A 21,255-nucleotide genomic window follows, 5' to 3' on the forward strand; every position below is an offset into this window, starting at 1 on the left:
AGATATCTTCATCTTCATCCGTCATATGACGGAAATCATTGTGGTGTGCCACGAAGATGTGAAAAAATAGGCATAAATCTAGCTTACAAATGATTCAGGCTAATTGTAATAATTAAGGATAAGACCTGTTTGCCCAATAGTGGCAAGACATATATGTATATAAGGACATCTGACAAATTGGTTTGTCCGTCAAGAACCAGGAACAAAAATCGACTGAAAAACTGAAAAAACTGAAAGACTGAAAAAAAAAAGACTGTGAAATCACCTTTACCATAATGTACAACATGACAACTTCACTTCTCTGTCTTTCACTGCTCTTACAAGCACATCAGTCTCCTCGGCTGTGAACCGCTCCTGGCGTGCGCCTGGTAAATACGCCATAATAATAGCAATCCATAATGGAACTTGCGCACCTGCTTTTACAGGGAATGTTGGATGACGCTCGGATTGGTTTATTCACGTTACGCCCAAACCACACCTATGAATAATGAAGCTACTTCAGACCAACCCATTTTAGATTTGCGCCGGGCGCAAGAGCCATTTATCCCGCCGGGAAAATAGCAACAGCGCCGAGACCCGCCCACAAAGTTACTTGCGCTTCGCGCTTTGACACTTGCGTTTCAGATCGTTAAAATAGGGCCCAGTGACATAATTCTGTTGTTGACATTAAAAATACACGAAAGAGCTCAATTCACTTTTTTTTAAAAACATCTATATAGTTTTCATAACTCTGTATTTCTGTTTTAGTCAGTAGGCCATATCAGGTTAAGCTAAAGCTTCAAATACGTTTGTTTATTTATTTTTTAATTTCAGTTAACATTTATTACATTTCAAGTAATGAAGATTGTTTTCATGTTTTTAGTGAACTATTATAACTCTGATACTTTATTGAATATGTGTCAAATACTGGTCTTTCCTCCTGAATATGAATTAAATGGGAATTAAATTAAACACAGTTTATTGTGTAAGCAAAAACGAATATATAATGCGTGACTTTTAATGATAAACCAGCTGGAAATACACCAGGACTCTTATTTTGAAATCTCGCTATACTATTGCAGTTGCAGGAGCTCATTCAAGTTCAGGAGATCAAATATGCGTCATTACAACCGTCTAAAACATATTACTATATAAACATGATATAGTAAACACTGTCATTATTCATCAGCATTAGATCATAAACACTGGTCTGTTATAAATGTGTGTTATTGATTGAGCCGCTCTGGAGCTGGATTGGGTGTGTGTGTGTGTGTGTGTGTTATTGATTGAGCCGCTCTGGAGCTGGATTGGGTGTGTGTGTGTGTGTGTGTGTTATTGATTGAGCCGCTCTGGAGCTGGATTGGGTGTGTGTGTGTGTGTGTGTGTGTGTGTGTTATAGACTGAGCCGCTCTGGAGCTGGATTGTGTGTGTGTGTGTGTGTTATAGACTGAGCCGCTCTGGAGCTGGATTGGGTGTGTGTGTGTGTGTGTGTTATTGATTGAGCCGCTCTGGAGCTGGATTGGGTGTGTGTGTGTGTGTGTGTGTGTGTGTGTGTGTGTTATTGATTGAGCCGCTCTGGAGCTGGATTGGGTGTGTGTGTGTGTGTGTGTGTGTGTGTGTGTGTGTTATTGATTGAGCCGCTCTGGAGCTGGATTGGGTGTGTGTGTGTGTGTGTGTGTGTGTGTGTGTGTTATAGACTGAGCCGCTCTGGAGCTGGATTGGGTGTGTGTGTGTGTGTGTGTGTGTGTGTGTGTTATAGACTGAGCCGCTCTGGAGCTGGATTGTGTGTGTGTGTGTGTGTGTGTTATAGACTGAGCCGCTCTGGAGCTGGATTGTGTGTGTGTGTGTGTGTTATAGACTGAGCCGCTCTGGAGCTGGATTGGGTGTGTGTGTGTGTGTGTGTGTGTGTGTGTGTGTGTGTGTGTGTGTTATAGACTGAGCCGCTCTGGAGCTGGATTGTGTGTGTGTGTGTGTGTGTTATAGACTGAGCCGCTCTGGAGCTGGATTGTGTGTGTGTGTGTGTGTGTGTGTTATTGATTGAGCCGCTCTGGAGCTGGATTGGGTGTGTGTGTGTGTGTGTGTGTGTGTGTTATAGACTGAGCCGCTCTGGAGCTGGATTGGGTGTGTGTGTGTGTGTGTGTGTGTGTGTTATAGACTGAGCCGCTCTGGAGCTGGATTGTGTGTGTGTGTGTGTGTGTTATAGACTGAGCCGCTCTGGAGCTGGATTGTGTGTGTGTGTGTGTGTTATAGACTGAGCCGCTCTGGAGCTGGATTGGGTGTGTGTGTGTGTGTGTGTGTGTGTGTGTGATATAGACTGAGCCGCTCTGGAGCTGGATTGGGTGTGTGTGTGTGTGTGTGTGTTATAGACTGAGCCGCTCTGGAGCTGGATTGGGTGTGTGTGTGTGTTATAGACTGAGCCGCTCTGGAGCTGGATTGGGTGTGTGTGTGTGTGTGTGTGTGTGTGTGTGTGTGTGTTATAGACTGAGCCGCTCTGGAGCTGGATTGGGTGTGTGTGTGTGTGTGTGTGTGTGTTATAGACTGAGCCGCTCTGGAGCTGGATTGGGTGTGTGTGTGTGTGTGTGTGTGTGTGTGTGTGTGTGTGTGTGTGTGTGATATAGACTGAGCCGCTCTGGAGCTGGATTGGGTGTGTGTGTGTGTGTGTGTGTGTGTGTTATAGACTGAGCCGCTCTGGAGCTGGATTGGGTGTGTGTGTGTGTGTGTGTGTGTGTACTTGTCTACCTATCTAACAGGGGACCTTGGTGTCGTAACACACTCACTAACAGGGGACCTCTGAGCCAAGAGGGGACATTTTTCAGGTCCCTTGTTGGTCATGCTTTAAATCATGTTAAAATCAAGTAAAAACACTAAAAAAACGCTCTGGTGATTTTTTTTACTTTTGACCAAGTGGGGACCTACAAGTGTGTGTGTTTAAATCATGTGAAAATTAAGTAAAAACACTCTGGTAATTTTTTTAAAACTTATGACCAAGTGGGGACCTAAGTGTGTGTGTGTGTTTAAGGTCATACTCAGCAGCTCCCCTGTAGGCTGGAGCAGGAACTGTAAGGGCTCTTAAACACACGTCGTTCACACACACTCCTCTATTGTTTGAATGGCCTGCTGTCCCAGAGAGACTCTGCTGTTTAACAGGCTGCTTACTAAAGGAACAAGCATTACATCTCTTTACTAGATACCTTGACTAGTTTCAAACTTTGCATTACATTACAATTAAATTCTACACAGAATCCAAGAAAAAAGGATTTAAAAATCTAAACAACCAGAATGTAATTAGAAGTTTTGTTTTTGTATTTTTTATTTTAACATATTTTAATGACAGTAGCCTATATTCATTGAATATTATTGTATTTATCAAAATAAACAGAAAATAGTACAAACTTTACTATTCTTTTAAACAAGTGTTAAGACATTATTAAAAAAAAAACATTTTAGCTCAAGTATTTGTATAAATAATGTGTGACTTTTGCCCCATGTAAAATGGGGTGTAAAAGGCCCACCTTATTACCTTATACATTTATGAGTTTTTTTAAACAAACCACTTTTGATTTATTTATGATTTACACAATGACTCGGTCCCCTGTTAGATAGTAAATCACGACACCAGTGTGTTTAATTTGTAATTTCTTCATCTCAAACACACTGTAGAGATTCACTGTATATATTGAGATAACTCAATTTTATGGTGACTTGCATTAAAATGTTTATCCGTCTCAATTAAATTATGTGAACTGAATGACTTTTAACATTGACACTTTAGTTATTTAACCAACTGATGATTTTCAAGTCAGCAATCAACACACAACTGAGTTTTGACCTCCAAAATTTTATTATAGTGTATTTTTATGGTAAGTATTGGTGTTTTATGTTTCAAATCAAGCAGAAATCACTCTTTAAGGAAACAATTGCAGGTCACACTTTATACAGTGAACATGATTTCCTTAAATTGACTTAAGTCCCCTGTTGGATGGTAAAACACGACACCTGTTTGATTGCTTTGCCATTTCTCTCCATCACAAACACACTGTAGAGATTTTACAGTATAAAATTGTTCCTAAGTTTTCCCCTTTTATATAGATGGTAATGACTAAATATCCTCGCACACCGAAATTTTCACACGTTAAAAAAAAGATCAAGCACGTTTACACACAGCCTCTGAAACTTTCCTTCCTTCATCATAAAAAAAATCTGGTCAGGTTCAGTTTTCTGCATTTTTCGCATCCATAGCAAGCATTTAAAGAGGGGTTTCAAATTTCTGTGTTATTCATTTTTGTGTTAAAATTTTGAACATAAGTTGAACAGTTTAAAAAAGAAAGTGTGAACCTTCAAATTAGCCATTATAGTTCATAAAGTTTTGCTGGCGTTTGTATCTAATTGAGAAAAGAATGAATGTAAATTGAAAGATGTCGTCATTGAACGCATTTTGTGCCAAAGCAAATAAATGATCCACAGTTTAGCCACATAGGCTGATGTGATCCCTGAGTGAAGAGTTTTGAAAAAGTGATGAGTATTCAGAAATGTGTCCTAGCAGATGTTTAAAAAACCCTGTAATATCACTATTAGTAAGGGATCACTGTATAATATCAGTCTTTAGATCTATTGTTTTACAAAAATAATCTATTGTTTACAAAAGGAGAAAACGTGTGTACTTTAATGTAAACTTGGACCATGTGACATAAACTGAAGTTAACAGCAAAAAAATATACTATAATGCTGACTGTTGTTAGTGTTTTTTGTTGTATGAGTTAAAAGTGTATATGTTGGGTGAATCCTCATTGTGTTCTGGAAGAATGAGTTGATTTAAGACATCAATGAAGTGTTTTGGTAGTTTTAGCACATTTTGAACGTGAAATTAACTGCTTTGCTTTGAAAGGTGTCCTAGCGATTGTAGCTGAGAGATAGACGTCAAACAGACTCAAACAAAGACCCAGAATTCTGTGGTGTTACAGCACTGTGGCTGCTGTAAATGGCTGCTGTAAGGTTTCTTTATGAAATAACAGGCACAATGGCAAAGATATTTCTGCAAAAACTCCAAAGTAATGTTCGGTTGCAGTGAGAAAGTCACAAGAGACAACTAAAAAAACTCATGCGTGTATTTAGCCTAGTGTAGATCTGTTTGCTTACACATCCCCCAAACTCCATTTACATATGAATGCAGGAAAGGCCAAAGCCATTGTCTCACAGGTGAGGAAGAGGCCTTACAGAGCTGTTACACCCATGTCACAGACACAAACTTCTCATCCAAACTAGAGAAAACGCTGGGATTTACCTGGGAAAATTAAATCAATGTACACTTTTTCCAATCCCTACGACACATTTTTCAATACTTGGGTCACTTTTTTAAAACTCTTCACACACTTTTTCACACAAATTCACACAACTGAATTTCAGCTTGGCACAGCAGTTATTTTAGTGTTCAAAATGCACTAAAACTACCAAAAAGGACCCAACAAACACACTTTTTCAATCATAAAACACAGACCTAAAACACATGATCATTACACAATGTTTTCTTTTGTAAAATTTTCTTTTCAAAAAAAGACTTACACTATAATTCACTGCAGTTTATGTTACATGGTCCTTGGTCCAGTATAGTATAACATTATTCCTAAATTTTTCCCTTTTGAATGGATGGCAATGCAATTTAAAAACTAACACCAGCTAAATCTATTTGTTTTGATAGTATTTTAGATTCAAAATATATGTCAATATGGTATTACTGTCGAAATGTAGCAAATGTCTATTTTTTTTAACATAAGTTTAACAGTTTTGAAAAGAGAATGTAAAAATGTTCAAATTGGCCTGTATAGTACATAATGTTTTGGTGGTGTTTGTGTCAAAGTCAGAAAAGAATGAATGTAAATTGAAAGATGTCGTCATTGAACACATTTTGTGCCCAAAGCAATGATAAATGATCCAGAGTTTAGCCACATAGACTGATGTGATCACTGAGTGAAGACAAAAAGTGAACAGTGAAAAAGTGATGAGGATTGAGAAATGTGTCCCAGCAAATGTAAAAAAATAAATAAAAATAAAACTGTTGACATGTTTTAAATTGTTTTAAAAATTAAATTAAATATATTTTCATCTTATTAGAAGTGATATTTTCTTGGTGTTTAGCCCCACAGCTTTCTGCATATCGCTTTACGTTTTTTTTTTATTGCATTGGCCAATACTAAATTGATATGTTAAAAACTGTGAATCATTTTTCATTGCTTTCACACAAAATGCATTCAATGACCACATTTTCCAAAATCCACGAACACTTTTGTTATTCGTACCTAACTATCTGCAAAACTATATATTTTTAGCACATTCTTTGAATGCTAACACACTGCTTTCAGAACTGATCAAACACATTCAAGTCAGAACGATGATCAACTCATTTCTGCAGGAATTATACTGAAATATAAAATCTTAAAATCCAAAGGGACCCACTTTATATTAGGTGGCCTTAACTACTATGTACTAACATTTTAATTATCCATTTGATACAATGCACTTATTGTGTACATACATGTCTTTACATTGTACTTACATTTTTAAATAAACTTGCATGTAATTACATCTGTAATTAATTTCTGTAGTTACATTTGTAATTACACTGTTGACACTTCCCTTACATCTAACCCTACCTTTAAACTTACCAATACAAGCACACCTGACCCTACCCGTATCCCACCTCAATATCAGCAAAAGTGTTTTGCAATACAATATGAACACAATAAGTACATTGTACCTATTTAAGTACATAGTAGTTAAGGCCCCCTAATATAAAGTGGGGCCATCTAAAGTCATAATTTATCATTGATTTGGCATAAAATACATTCAATGGCGACATCTTTCGATTTATAAGAATTATTTTCTCACTTCAACACAAACACCACCAAAACGTTATGAACTGTATAGGCCAATTTGAAAAATTTTTGATTCTCTTTTCAAAACTCCCTAACTTATGTTCAAAACTTAACTAAAATTAATTAAAAAAAAACAAAACAATTTGCTACATTTCGGCAGTATTACCATATTGAAATATTGGGTGATTCTTTTGAATCCTCAGAATCCTTTTTTGGTAGTTTTAGTGCATTTTGAACACTAAAATACCTGCTGTGCCAAGCTGAAATTCAGTTGTGTGAATTTGTGTGAAAAAGTGTGTGAAGAGTTTTAAAAAAGTGACCCAAGTATTGAAAAATGTGTCGTAGGGATTGGAAAAAGTGTACATTGATTTAATTTTCCCAGGTAAATCCCAGCGTTTTCTCTAGTTTGGATGAGAAGTTTGTGTCTGTGACATGGGTCTAACAGCTCTGTAAGGCCTCTTCCTCACCTGTGAGACAATAGCTTTGGCCTTTCCTGTATTCATATGTAAATGGAGTTTGGGGGATGTGTAAGCAAACAGATCTACACTAGGCTAAATACACGCATGAGTTTTTTTAGTTGTCTCTTGTGACTTTCTCACTGCAACCGAACATTACTTTGGAGTTTTTGCAGAAATATCTTTGCCATTGTGCCTGTTATTTCATAAAGAAACCTTACAGCAGCCATTTACAGCAGCCACAGTGCTGTAACACCACAGAATTCTGGGTCTTTGTTTGAGTCTGTTTGACGTCTATCTCTCAGCTACAATCGCTAGGACACCTTTCAAAGCAAAGCAGTTAATTTCACGTTCAAAATGTGCTAAAACTACCAAAACACTTCATTGATGTCTTAAATCAACTCATTCTTCCAGAACACAATGAGGATTCATTATGAGGATTATTCTAGCTTTCCTGTAGCTCAAACAGTAGAGCATGGCGCTAGCAACGCCAGGGTCATGGGTTCGATTCCCAGGGAAAGCAAGAACTGACAAAAATGTAAACTGTGTACCTTGAATGCAATGTAAGTCGCTTTGGATAAAAGCGTCTGCCAAATGCATAAATGTAAATGTAATGTAAATGATTCACCCAACATATACACTTTTAACTCATACAACAAAAAACACTAACAACAGTCAGCATTATAGTATATTTTTTTGCTGTTAACTTCAGTTTATGTCACATGGTCCAAGTTTACATTAAAGTACACACGTTTTCTCCTTTTGTAAACAATAGATTATTTTTGTAAAACAATAGATCTAAAGACTGATATTATACAGTGATCCCTTACTAATAGTGATATTACAGGGTTTTTTAAACATCTGCTAGGACACATTTCTGAATACTCATCACTTTTTCAAAACTCTTCACTCAGGGATCACATCAGCCTATGTGGCTAAACTGTGGATCATTTATTTGCTTTGGCACAAAATGCGTTCAATGACGACATCTTTCAATTTACATTCATTCTTTTCTCAATTAGATACAAACGCCAGCAAAACTTTATGAACTATAATGGCTAATTTGAAGGTTCACACTTTCTTTTTTAAACTGTTCAACTTATGTTCAAAATTTTAACACAAAAATGAATAACACAGAAATTTGAAACCCCTCTTTAAATGCTTGCTATGGATGCGAAAAATGCAGAAAACTGAACCTGATCAGATTTTTTTTATGATGAAGGAAGGAAAGTTTCAGAGGCTGTGTGTAAACGTGCTTGATCTTTTTTTTAACGTGTGAAAATTTCGGTGTGCGAGGATATTTAGTCATTACCATCTATATAAAAGGGGAAAACTTAGGAACAATTTTATACTGTAATGTAAAACATGGACCATGTAACATAAACAATAATGAATAAGCAGTAGAGAGTCAAACTTGAGTCAAACTGTTTTGTAAATAAATTTTATATTTTTTATTTAAATTTAATATACACTGTATAATGATTTTGGAGGTCAAAACTCAGTTGTGTGTTGATTGTTGAGTTGAAAATCTTCGACTAAAGTGTCAATGTTAAAAGACATTCAGTTCACATAATTTAATTGAGACGGATGAAGATTTTCATGCAAGTCACCAAAAAATTTAGTTCTGACCTTCAAAATCTCTACAGTGTGTTTGTGATGGAGAGAAATGGCAAAGCAATCAAACAGGTGTCGTGTTTTACCATCCAACAGGGGACTTAAGTCAATTTAAGGAAATCATGTTCACTGTATAAAGTGTGACCTGCAATTGTTTCCTTAAAGAGTGATTTCTGCTTGATTTAAAACATAAAACACCAATACTTACCATAAAAATACACTATAATAAGATTTTGGAGGTCAAAACTCAGTTGTGTGTTGATTGCTGACTTGACAATCATCAGTTGGTTAAACAACTAAAGTGTCAATGTTAAAAGTCATTCAGTTCACATAATTTAATTGAGACGGATAAACATTTTAATGCAAGTCACCATAAAATTTAGTTATCTCAATATATACAGTGAATATCTACAGTGTGTTTGAGATGAAGAAATGACAAATTAAACACACTGGTGTCGTGATTTACTATCTAACAGGGGACCGAGTCATTGTGTTTAACATAATCATTATTCAAAGAGGATCTGCAATTAATACATTAGAGAAATATTTCTGCTTGATTTAACTCTTAAAACTCAGTTATTGCTATAAAAACTCTAAATATCTACAGTGTGTTTGAGATGGCAAGAAATGACAAATTAAACACACTGGTGTCGTAATTTACTATCTAACAGGGGACCGAGTCATTGTGTTTAACATAATCATTATTCAAAGATGATCTGCAATTAATACATTAGAGAACTATTTCTGCTTGATTTAACTCTTAAAACTCAGTTATTGCTATAAAAACTCTAAATCTCCACAGTGTGTTTGAGATGAAGAAATGACAAATTAAACACACTGGTGTCGTGATTTACTATCTAACAGGGGACAGAGTCATTGTGTTTAACATAATCATTATTCAAAGATGATCTGCAATTAATACATTAGAGAACTATTTCTGCTTGATTTAACTCTTAAAACTCAGTTATTGCTATAAAAACTCTAAATCTCTACAGTGTGTTTATGGCAAGAAATGACAAATTAAACACACTGGTGTCGTGATTTACTATCTAACAGGGGACCGAGTCATTGTGTTTAACATAATCATTATTCAAAGAGGATCTGCAATTAATACATTATAGAAATATTTCTGCTTGATTTAACTCTTAAAACTCAGTTATTGCTATAAAAACTCTAAATCTCCACAGTGTGTTTATGGCAAGAAATGACAAATTAAACACACTGGTGTCGTGATTTACTATCTAACAGGGGACCGAGTCATTGTGTTTAACATAATCATTATTCAAAGAGGATCTGCAATTAATACATTATAGAAATATTTCTGCTTGATTTAACTCTTAAAACTCAGTTATTGCTATAAAAACTCTAAATCTCCACAGTGTGTTTATGGCAAGAAATGACAAATTAAACACACTGGTGTCGTGATTTACTATCTAACAGGGGACCGAGTCATTGTGTTTAACATAATCATTATTCAAAGATGATCTGCAATTAATACATTAGAGAACTATTTCTGCTTGATTTAACTCTTAAAACTCAGTTATTGCTATAAAAACTCTAAATCTCCACAGTGTGTTTATGGCAAGAAATGACAAATTAAACACACTGGTGTCGTGATTTACTATCTAACAGGGGACCGAGTCATTGTGTTTAACATAATCATTATTCAAAGATGATCTGCAATTAATACATTATAGAAATATTTCTGCTTGATTTAACTCTTAAAACTCAGTTATTGCTATAAAAACTCTAAATCTCCACAGTGTGTTTATGGCAAGAAATGACAAATTAAACACACTGGTGTCGTGATTTACTATCTAACAGGGGACCGAGTCATTGTGTTTAACATAATCATTATTCAAAGAGGATCTGCAATTAATACATTATAGAAATATTTCTGCTTGATTTAACTCTTAAAACTCAGTTATTGCTATAAAAACTCTAAATCTCCACAGTGTGTTTATGGCAAGAAATGACAAATTAAACACACTGGTGTCGTGATTTACTATCTAACAGGGGACCGAGTCATTGTGTTTAACATAATCATTATTCAAAGAGGATCTGCAATTAATACATTATAGAAATATTTCTGCTTGATTTAACTCTTAAAACTCAGTTATTGCTATAAAAACTCTAAATCTCCACAGTGTGTTTATGGCAAGAAATGACAACGCAAACACACTGGTGTCGTGATTTACTATCTAACAGGGGACCGAGTCATTGTGTTTAACATAATCATTATTCAAAGAGGATCTGCAATTAATACATTATAGAAATATTTCTGCTTGATTTAACTCTTAAAACTCAGTTATTGCTATAAAAACTCTAAATCTCCACAGTGTGTTTATGGCAAGAAATGACAACGCAAACACACTGGTGTCGTGATTTACTATCTAACAGGGGACCGAGTCATTGTGTTTAACATAATCATTATTCAAAGATGATCTGCAATTAATACATTAGAGAAATATTTCTGCTTGATTTAACTCTTAAAACTCAGTTATTGCTATAAAAACTCTAAATCTCTACAGTGTGTTTATGATGGCAAGAAATTACAAATTAAACACACTGGTGTCGTGATTTACTATCTAACAGGGGACCGAGTCATTGTGTTTAACATAATCATTATTCAAAGAGGATCTGCAATTAATACATTATAGAAATATTTCTGCTTGATTTAACTCTTAAAACTCAGTTATTGCTATAAAAACTCTAAATCTCCACAGTGTGTTTGAGATGGCAAGAAATGACAAATTAAACACACTGGTGTCGTGATTTACTATCTAACAGGGGACCGAGTCATTGTGTTTAACATAATCATTATTCAAAGATGATCTGCAAATAATACATTAGATAACTATTTCTGCTTGATTTAACTCTTAAAACTCAGTTATTGCTATAAAAACTCTAAATCTCCACAGTGTGTTTATGGCAAGAAATGACAACGCAAACACACTGGTGTCGTGATTTACTATCTAACAGGGGACAGAGTCATTGTGTTTAACATAATCATTATTCAAAGATGATCTGCAATTAATACATTAGAGAACTATTTCTGCTTGATTTAACTCTTAAAACTCAGTTATTGCTATAAAAACTCTAAATCTCCACAGTGTGTTTGAGATGAAGAAATGACAACGCAAACACACTGGTGTCGTGATTTACTATCTAACAGGGGACCGAGTCATTGTGTTTAACATAATCATTATTCAAAGATGATCTGCAATTAATACATTAGAGAACTATTTCTGCTTGATTTAACTCTTAAAACTCAGTTATTGCTATAAAAACTCTAAATATCTACAGTGTGTTTGAGATGGCAAGAAATGACAAATTAAACACACTGGTGTCGTGATTTACTATCTAACAGGGGACCGAGTCATTGTGTTTAACATAATCATTATTTACTATATAAATTGATGACCTGTGATTATTACCTTAAAGAACAATTTCTGCTTGTCCAGTCCTATATATATTTTTTTTTTATTGGTGCAAGAAATCAAATCTCACTCTAAAAATCTCAAAAACAAAGGACATTATTTGGGATTTTAGAGAGCAGAAACTATGTTTTATTCAAAAATAAGTCACACATTGAAATACCTTTACTGTAAAAAAAAATTTGGGTCTCCAATTGAAAATTTTCTGTAAATTGATGCACTTTAATTCAATTAAAATTCAAGAAATTCAATTCGGCCAACTAAAAAATTTAGATGTGATCGGTCACTAGAAAATTTTCAATTGGAGACCTGATTTTTTTTTACAGTGTTGGTGTTCTTGAAAATAAGCTTAAATGAGAGATGTGGACGGATCATATACTGTAAGTATGAAGACACAACAGAGAATGAATTTCTTAAAGATAATTCTTAATTTTAAGAATTTTTTAATTTCTTAAATTCTTTTCTGTAATGTCCACAACATGGCTTTTTCTCCGTTGTGTGCTCATTGTGTTCCCTGATGCCTGTGTGAACATTATATAATTATATATATATATATTAAATAATGAAGACAGACTTGACTGCCAGCTCTCTTCCCTTTCACACACACAGCTCCATTGCAGGCTATGGAGGTCCCCTGTTGGATAGGTAGACATCGGTCAGGTCCCCTCTTGGCATGTTTAAAAAAAAAAAAATAAATGGTTATTTGAAGTTATATTATGAAAAAAGACCTTAAAACAAAATTTTGTATCTAAGTTTTGTTTCTTCAAAATGACTAGAAACACAGGTCCCCTCTTGGTCAGTGTGGAGTGATGGTCCCCTGTTGGTAATATAGACGTGTATGTGTGTGTGTGTGTGTGTGTGTGTGTGTGATATAGACTGAGCCGCTCTGGAGCTGGATTGGGTGTGTGTGTGTGTGTGTGTGTGTGTGTGTGTGTGTGTGTGTTATAGACTGAGCCGCTCTGGAGCTGGATTGGGTGTGTGTGTGTGTGTGTGTGTGTGTGTGTTATAGACTGAGCCGCTCTGGAGCTGGATTGGGTGTGTGTGTGTGTGTGTGTGTGTGTGTGATATAGACTGAGCCGCTCTGGAGCTGGATTGGGTGTGTGTGTGTGTGTGTGTGTGTGTGTGTGTGTGTGATATAGACTGAGCCGCTCTGGAGCTGGATTGGGGATGTGTGAGTTCTGACTGGATCTCTTCCCAAAATGACAGTAGATTTTCGTCATAGTTTTTGTCATCCAACACTAGTTTTTATTTAGTTATCGTCTCGTTTTCGTCAGTGAAAAAAGGTTGACGAAAATTATTCCTCAAAGAAATGAACACTGGCCTATTTAAGACTATTTAGCATGGCAGTAGAGAATGTGTGTGTCCTTCGCTGATGTGAATGATGCACCTGCTCCTTCGGCTGGTCCTGCATCAGCATCATCATGTACTTCTGAAGCGGATTGGCCACATCCGCTCCTCCTCCAATCACTGCGGCCGTTACCGTCACATGACCTTCTGTCCTGTCCCTCTTCTCCTCTGCTGGGGTCTCGTTTTCATCCTCCTGAAGGCAGACGGAAGATGAGTTAATGCTTGTTATTAAACACATTCTGATCTCTGTGGTGTGATTCATGAACAAATGACTCTTACGAAGCGATTCTTTTAAATTAATCACTCAAACTGACTCCTGAACTCATGTGTTCACTAAACCTGCTCCTGCTTGAGTCTCTCCAGCTCTCGCTCTTCTCTCTCCTGCGCCTCCTCTCTCTCCCTCCGTCTCCTCTCCTCTCTCCTCTTCCTCTCCTCCTCCCAGCTCTTCTCCTCTTCCTCAGGCGTGTCTGTCTTTACGGCGGCGGCTGATGATGATGATGATGATGATGATGATGATGATGCCTGTACATCTGATAAGCAAGCACTGGTTTATATGCAGTGATTTAAAAACACACAGAGGAAGATCCGAAAAAAGTGGATGAAGATCCGTCTCACTCTGAAGATCCCGGCGACGCTCCGGCTGAGAGTCCTGGAGTCTCTCGAGGACACACTCCTGATCTGTGGACACAACTGAACACACACACACACACACACACACACACACACACACACACACACACACACACACACACTATACTGTATAAAGCACTATATAAATAAAGGTGACTATGACAGACACAGCCAGAAGCACACACACACTCTCACACACACACACACACACACTCTCTCTCACACACACACTCTCACACACACACACACACACACACACACACACACACACACTCACATTGTACGGGGTCGGTGAGGTCGTGGAGTGTGATCTTCTCTGGCTGAGGAGACGACTCTGAACTGGATATGATTTCCTGTAGTTTGGGTGGACTGAGAAATCAGAACAAACACAATTAGAATATAATAAAGATATAAATCTAAACACAGAGGAGTGACTGTGGAGTGTCTGTGGAGTGTCAGTGGAGTGTCAGTGGAGTGTCAGAGGAGTGTCAGTGGAGTGTCAGTGGAGTGTCTGTGGAGTGTCAGAGGAGTGTCTGTGGAGTGTCAGAGGAGTGTCAGTGGAGTGTCTGTGGAGTGTCTGTGGAGTGTCAGAGGAGTGTCTGTGGAGTGTCAGTGGAGTGTCTGTGGAGTGTCTGTGGAGTGTCAGAGGAGTGTCAGTGGAGTGTCAGAGGAGTGTCAGTGGAGTGTCAGAGGAGTGTCAGAGGAGTGACTGTGGAGTGTCAGTGGAGTGTCAGAGGAGTGTCAGTGGAGTGTCAGTGGAGTGTCTGTGGAGTGTCAGAGGAGTGTCTGTGGAGTGTCAGAGGAGTGTCAGTGGAGTGTCTGTGGAGTGTCTGTGGAGTGTCAGAGGAGTGTCTGTGGAGTGTCAGTGGAGTGTCTGTGGAGTGTCAGAGGAGTGTCAGTGGAGTGTCTGTGGAGTGTCTGTGGAGTGTCAGAGGAGTGTCAGAGGAGTGTCAGTGGTGTGTCAGAGGAGTGTCAGAGGAGTGTCAGAGGAGTGTCTGTGGAGTGTCAGTGGAGTGTCAGTGAAGTGTCAGTGGAGTGTCAGTGGTGTGTCAGAGGAGTGTCAGTGGAGTGTCAGAGGAGTGTCAGAGGAGTGTCTGTGGAGTGTCAGAGGAGTGTCAGAGGAGTGTCAGTGGAGTGTCAGTGGAGTGTCAGTGGAGTGTCAGAGGAGTGTCAGTGGTGTGTCAGAGGAGTGTCAGAGGAGTGTCAGTGGAGTGTCAGTGGAGTGTCAGTGGTGTGTCAGAGGAGTGTCAGAGGAGTGTCAGAGGAGTGTCAGTGGAGTGTCAGAGGAGTGTCAGTGGAGTGTCAGTGGAGTGTCTGTGGATTGTCAGAGGAGTGTCTGTGGAGTGTCTGTGGAGTGTCAGTGGAGTGTCTGTGGAGTGTCAGAGGAGTGTCAGAGGAGTGTCAGTGGAGTGTCAGAGGAGTGTCAGTGGAGTGTCTGTGGAGTGTCAGTGGAGTGTCTGTGGAGTGTCTGTGGAGTGTCAGTGGAGTGTCAGAGGAGTGTCAGTGGAGTGTCAGTGGAGTGTCAGAGGAGTGTCAGTGGAGTGTCAGTGGAGTGTCAGTGGAGTGTCAGAGGAGTGTCTGTGGAGTGTCAGAGGAGTGTCAGTGGAGTGTCAGAGGAGTGTCAGTGGAGTGTCTGTGGAGTGTCAGTGGAGTGTCTGTGGAGTGTCAGAGGAGTGTCAGTGGAGTGTCAGTGGAGTGTCTGTGGAGTGTCAGTGGAGTGTCAGTGGATTGTCAGAGGAGTGTCTGTGGAGTGTCAGTGGAGTGTCAGTAGAGTGTCTGTGGAGTGTCTGTGGAGTGTCAGTGGAGTGTCAGTGGAGTGTCTGTGGAGTGTCAGTGGAGTGTCTGAGGAGTGTCTGAGGAGTGTCTGAGGAGTGTCTGTGGAGTGTCTGTGGAGTGTCTGTGGAGTGTCAGAGGAGTGTCAGTGGAGTGTCAGTGGAGTGTCTGTGGAGTGTCTGTGGAGTGTCAGTGGAGTGTCAGTGGAGTGTCTGTGGAGTGTCTGTGGAGTGTCTGAGGAGTGTCAGTGGAGTGTCTGTGGAGTGTCAGAGGAGTGTCAGTGGAGTGTCAGAGGAGTGTCAGTGGAGTGTCAGTGGAGTGTCTGTGGAGTGTCAGTGGAGTGTCAGTGGAGTGTCAGTGGAGTGTCAGTGGAGTGTCAGTGGAGTGTCAGTGGAGTGTCTGTGGAGTGTCAGAGGAGTGTCAGTGGAGTGTCAGTGGAGTGTCAGTGGAGTGTCAGTGGAGTGTCAGTGGAGTGTCAGAGGAGTGTCAGAGGAGTGTCTGTGGAGTGTCAGAGGAGTGTCAGTGGAGTGTCAGAGGAGTGTCAGTGGAGTGTCAGTGGAGTGTCAGAGGAGTGTCAGAGGAGTGTCAGTGGAGTGTCAGAGGAGTGTCTGTGGAGTGTCTGTGGAGTGTCAGAGGAGTGTCAGTGGAGTGTCAGTGGAGTGTCTGTGGAGTGTCTGTGGAGTGTCTTTGGAGTGTCAGAGGAGTGTCAGTGGAGTGTCAGTGGAGTGTCAGTGGAGTGTCAGAGGAGTGTCAGTGGAGTGTCAGTGGAGTGTCTGTGGAGTGTCTGTGGAGTGTCTGTGGAGTGTCAGAGGAGTGTCAGTGGAGTGTCAGAGGAGTGTCAGTGGAGTGTCAGAGGAGTGTCAGAGGAGTGTCAGTGGAGTGTCTGTGGAGTGTCAATGGTGTGTCAGAGGAGTGTCAGTGGAGTGTCAGTGGAGTGTCAGAGGAGTGTCAGTGGAGTGTCAGAGGAGTGTCAGAGGAGTGTCAGTGGAGTGTCAGAGGAGTGTCAGTGGAGTGTCAGTGGAGTGTCTGTGGAGTGTCAGTGGAGTGTCAGAGGAGTGTCAGTGGAGTGTCTGTGGAGTGTCTGTGGAGTGTCTGTGGAGTGTCAGAGGAGTGTCTGTGGAGTGTCTGTGGAGTGTCTGTGGAGTGTCTGTGGAGTGTCAGAGGAGTGTCAGTGGAGTGTCAGAGGAGTGTCAGAGGAGTGTCAGTGGAGTGTCAGAGGAGTGTCTGTGGAGTGTCTGTGGAGTGTCAGAGGAGTGTCTGTGGAGTGTCAGAGGAGTGTCAGTGGAGTGTCAGTGGAGTGTCAGTGGAGTGTCAGAGGAGTGTCAGTGGAGTGTCAGAGGAGTGTCAGAGGAGTGTCAGTGGAGTGTCAGAGGAGTGTCTGTGGAGTGTCAGTGGAGTGTCAGTGGAGTGTCAGAGGAGTGTCAGTGGAGTGTCAGAGGAGTGTCAGAGGAGTGTCAGTGGAGTGTCAGTGGAGTGACAGTGGAGTGTCAGTGGAGTGTCAGAGGAGTGTCAGTGGAGTGTCAGTGGAGTGTCAGTGGAGTGTCAGTGGAGTGACAGTGGAGTGTCAGTGGAGTGTCAGTGGAGTGTCAGTGGAGTGTCAGTGGAGTGACAGTGGAGTGTCAGTGGAGTGTCAGTGGAGTGTCAGTGGAGTGTCAGTGGAGTGTCAGAGGAGTGTCAGTGGAGTGACTGTGGAGTGTCAGAGGAGTGTCAGTGGAGTGTGCACCTGCAGCTGTGGCGTGTTGTGCTCTTCATCCTGGGGCTGCTGGGAGCACTGGTGTGTGTGAAGTCTCCAGATGAGATTGGGGAGATCTGCTTCTCTGTAAACACCAGCGCTGCTCCACCGCCTTCAGAGCTCGTCCTCGGCCGCTCTGCACAAACACACGATTACAGTCAATCAATGATGCAAACCATCTGAACCAACGTTACTGGAAGAACATTTGCTCAACATTGGTTGCATTGCCAACCAAATATTTCCGGTTGCCAGTGTTAATTTCGTTGACGAATAATTTGTGTCATAATTTTCGTCAACAACCTTTTTTCACTGACGAGAACGAGACGATAACTAAATAAAAACTAGAGTTGAATGACAAAAACTATGACGAAAACGTACTGTCGTTTTTTTCAACAAATAAAGAGGAGAATGTTAGTGAGGGTGGATTAGGGCAGAGATGGGGTCAGAACTGTATCGACAGCCAAATGGGTCAGAATTTGCGTGCTTTTCACCGCCGTATTAATATTAAAGCGCCGTTTTCATAACGCCGCCAAGCGTTAAATAAGCGGCGTCAGGCGTTAAAAAAAAAGCAATGAAAAAAAGTTAAAAAGCAGAATGAAGCTATTATGACATTGGTGATGATGACATATGCGTATAATTCTTTCCTATCCCAATTTTAAAAATAATATTCTTGAAGTAGCCTAACTAGTGTTTCCCAAATTGGTGTAGGCTATGTGGAAAGATTTTGATGCTTTGTTATATGTACAGATACAAGTAAATGTGCATTCACTTGTGTTACTTTAATTATAATTTCACACACTATCCAGTAGCTATAATCTGAGAAAACAGGAAAACGTGTAGTTTGGTGTTGATATGTATGAGCATTTACACTTCACATATACAGTATATATCATATTGTGTTAACGTTGCAAACCATTGCCATCTTCGTGCTCTTGCAAACTGGATGCTCTGACTTGCCGTAGAGTCCTCAAACCCAGTAGAGCTGTGCCCATGTAGATGAGCCCATAAATCTGCATTTTGAGTGGCGTGTGGCGTCAACTTAACGTCTTTCGGCGAGTGGCGTTATTTTAACGCCTGACGCCGCTTATTTAACGCTTGGCGGCGTTATGAAAACGGCGCTTTAAATATTAATACGGCGGTGAAAAGCACGCGAATTCTGACCCATTTGGCTTTCGATAGAACTGATGATCTGTGTCTCAGATGAACACGTTTGATCTGAACTGAGTTAACCTCTGGAAAACACACGGCCTACAGGCTCACACACACACACACACACACACACACACACACACACACACACACACACACACACACACACACACACACACACACACACACACACACACACACACACACACACACACACACACACACACACACACACACACACACACACACACACACACACACACACACACACACACACACACACACACACACACACACACACACACACACACACACACACACAGGCTCCAGAGCGGCTCAATCAATAACACACATTTATGCCAAACCAGTGTTTATGAACTAATGCTGATGAATAATGAGTGTTTACTTTATGATGTTTATATAGTAATATGTTTTAGACGGTTGTAATGACGCATATTTTATCTCCTGAACTTGAATGAGCTCAGACAGACATTTCAAAATAAGAGTCCTGGTGTATTTACAGCTTGTTTATCATTAAAAGTCACGCATTATATATTCGTTTTTGCTTACACAATAAACTGTGTTTAATTTAATTCCCATTTAATTCATATTCAGGAGGAAAGACCAGTATTAGACACATATTCAATAAAGTATCAGGGTTATAATAGTTCACTAAAAACATTAAAACAATCTTCATTACTTGAAATGTAATAAATGTTAACTGAAATTTAAAAAAATAAATAAATAAACGTATTTGAAGCTTTAGCTTAACCTGATATGGCCTACTGACTAAAACAGAAATACAGAGTTATAAAAACTATATAGATGTTTTTAAAAAAGTGAATTGAGCTCTTTCGTGTATTTTTAATGTCAAAAACAAAATGATGTCAAAATGTCAGTTTGAGTGTCAGTCGGTTATGTGACGCTTAAATGCTTAATGTATTACAATTGAACTAAACTCATTAGATTTTGGAAGATTAAAACTAGACTAAAACTAAAAACAATTCAGGCGACTAAAATATGACTAAAACTAAAATCACAATTTGCTGTCAAAATTAACACTGCCAGTTGCCGAGATCTCAGTAGTCAAGTCAACTTTATTTATATAGCGCTTTTAATAATGCAGATTGTTTCAGAGCAGCTTCACAGTGTTAAACAGAAAAATAATGCAGCATAATTTTATTCAGCCGTTCAGCCGTTCTGGAGAAAATGGTGATGTCATCAGTTCATTTCAATTATCATACAGTGACAGTGTGGGCTTTAGATCAGTAATTTAGTTTCTATGGTTAATTTAGTTTAATAATTAGATTTATTTGGATATTTAGTTGAACATGTAGTGTCCCCAACTGAGCACGCCAAGCCAGAGGCGACAGTGGCAAGGAAACCCAAACCCCATCAGGAGCAGAATGGAGGAAAATAAACCTTGGAGAAACCAGGCTCAGTCGGGGGGGCAGTTCTCCTCTGGCCAATCAAAAAACAGCGTATGATTATTATTCTGACAACTTTACAGGTCATATTAGATCGGAATATTCGAAAGATCGACGGCAACACACTGGAGACGGGTTTATTGAGGATGACATATCGATTTAAGTATTATTAAATTGTAATATTGGAACAATCGGAGTCATCACGCCGGAGACGGGTTTATTGAGGATGACATATCGATTTAAGTATTATTAAATTGTAATATTGGAACAATCGGAGTCATCACGCTGGAGACTGGTTTATTGAGGATGACATATCGATTTAAGTATTATTAAATTGTAATATTCGAACAATCGGAGTCAACACGCCGGAGACGGGTTTATTGAGGATGACATATCGATTTAAGTATTATTAAATTGTAATATTGGAACAATCGGAGTCATCACGCTGGAGACTGGTTTATTGAGGATGACATATCGATTTAAGTATTATTAAATTGTAATATTTGAACAATCGGGGTCATCACGCCGGAGACGGGTTTATTGAGGATGACATATCGATTTAAGTATTATTAAATTGTAATATTGGAACAATCGGAGTCATCACGCTGGAGACGGGTTTATTGAGGATGACATATCGATTTAAGTATTATTAAATTGTAATATTGGAACAGTCGCAGTCATCACGCCGGAGACGGGTTTATTGAGGATGACATATCGATTTAAGTATTATTAAATTGTAATATTGGAACAATCGGAGTCATCACGCTGGAGACGGGTTTATTGAGGATGACATATCGATTTAAGTATTATTAAATTGTAATATTGGAACAGTCGCAGTCATCA

General features: G+C 39.2%; 1 protein-coding gene across 5 annotated transcripts in view; it reads right to left on the reverse strand.

The window, feature by feature from the left end:
- Positions 1-21,255, reverse strand: part of ofd1 (OFD1 centriole and centriolar satellite protein) — a 55,107-nt gene that overhangs the window by 1,137 nt on the left and 32,715 nt on the right. For all 5 annotated transcript variants that reach the window (XM_079821296.1, XM_079821295.1, XM_079821294.1 and 2 more), the window contains 5 exons: positions 17,828-17,972; positions 14,609-14,700; positions 14,317-14,391; positions 14,041-14,231; positions 13,742-13,894 (listed from right to left, as the gene is read on the reverse strand). In XM_079821296.1, coding sequence (XP_079677422.1) covers positions 13,742-13,894; positions 14,041-14,231; positions 14,317-14,391; positions 14,609-14,700; positions 17,828-17,972 — 656 coding nt within the window. The remainder of the gene's footprint in view (positions 1-13,741; positions 13,895-14,040; positions 14,232-14,316; positions 14,392-14,608; positions 14,701-17,827; positions 17,973-21,255) is intronic.

The sequence above is a fragment of the Gobio gobio genome, assembly GCF_949357685.1.
Source record: "Gobio gobio genome assembly, chromosome: 7".
Taxonomy (NCBI): Eukaryota; Metazoa; Chordata; class Actinopteri; order Cypriniformes; family Gobionidae; genus Gobio; species Gobio gobio.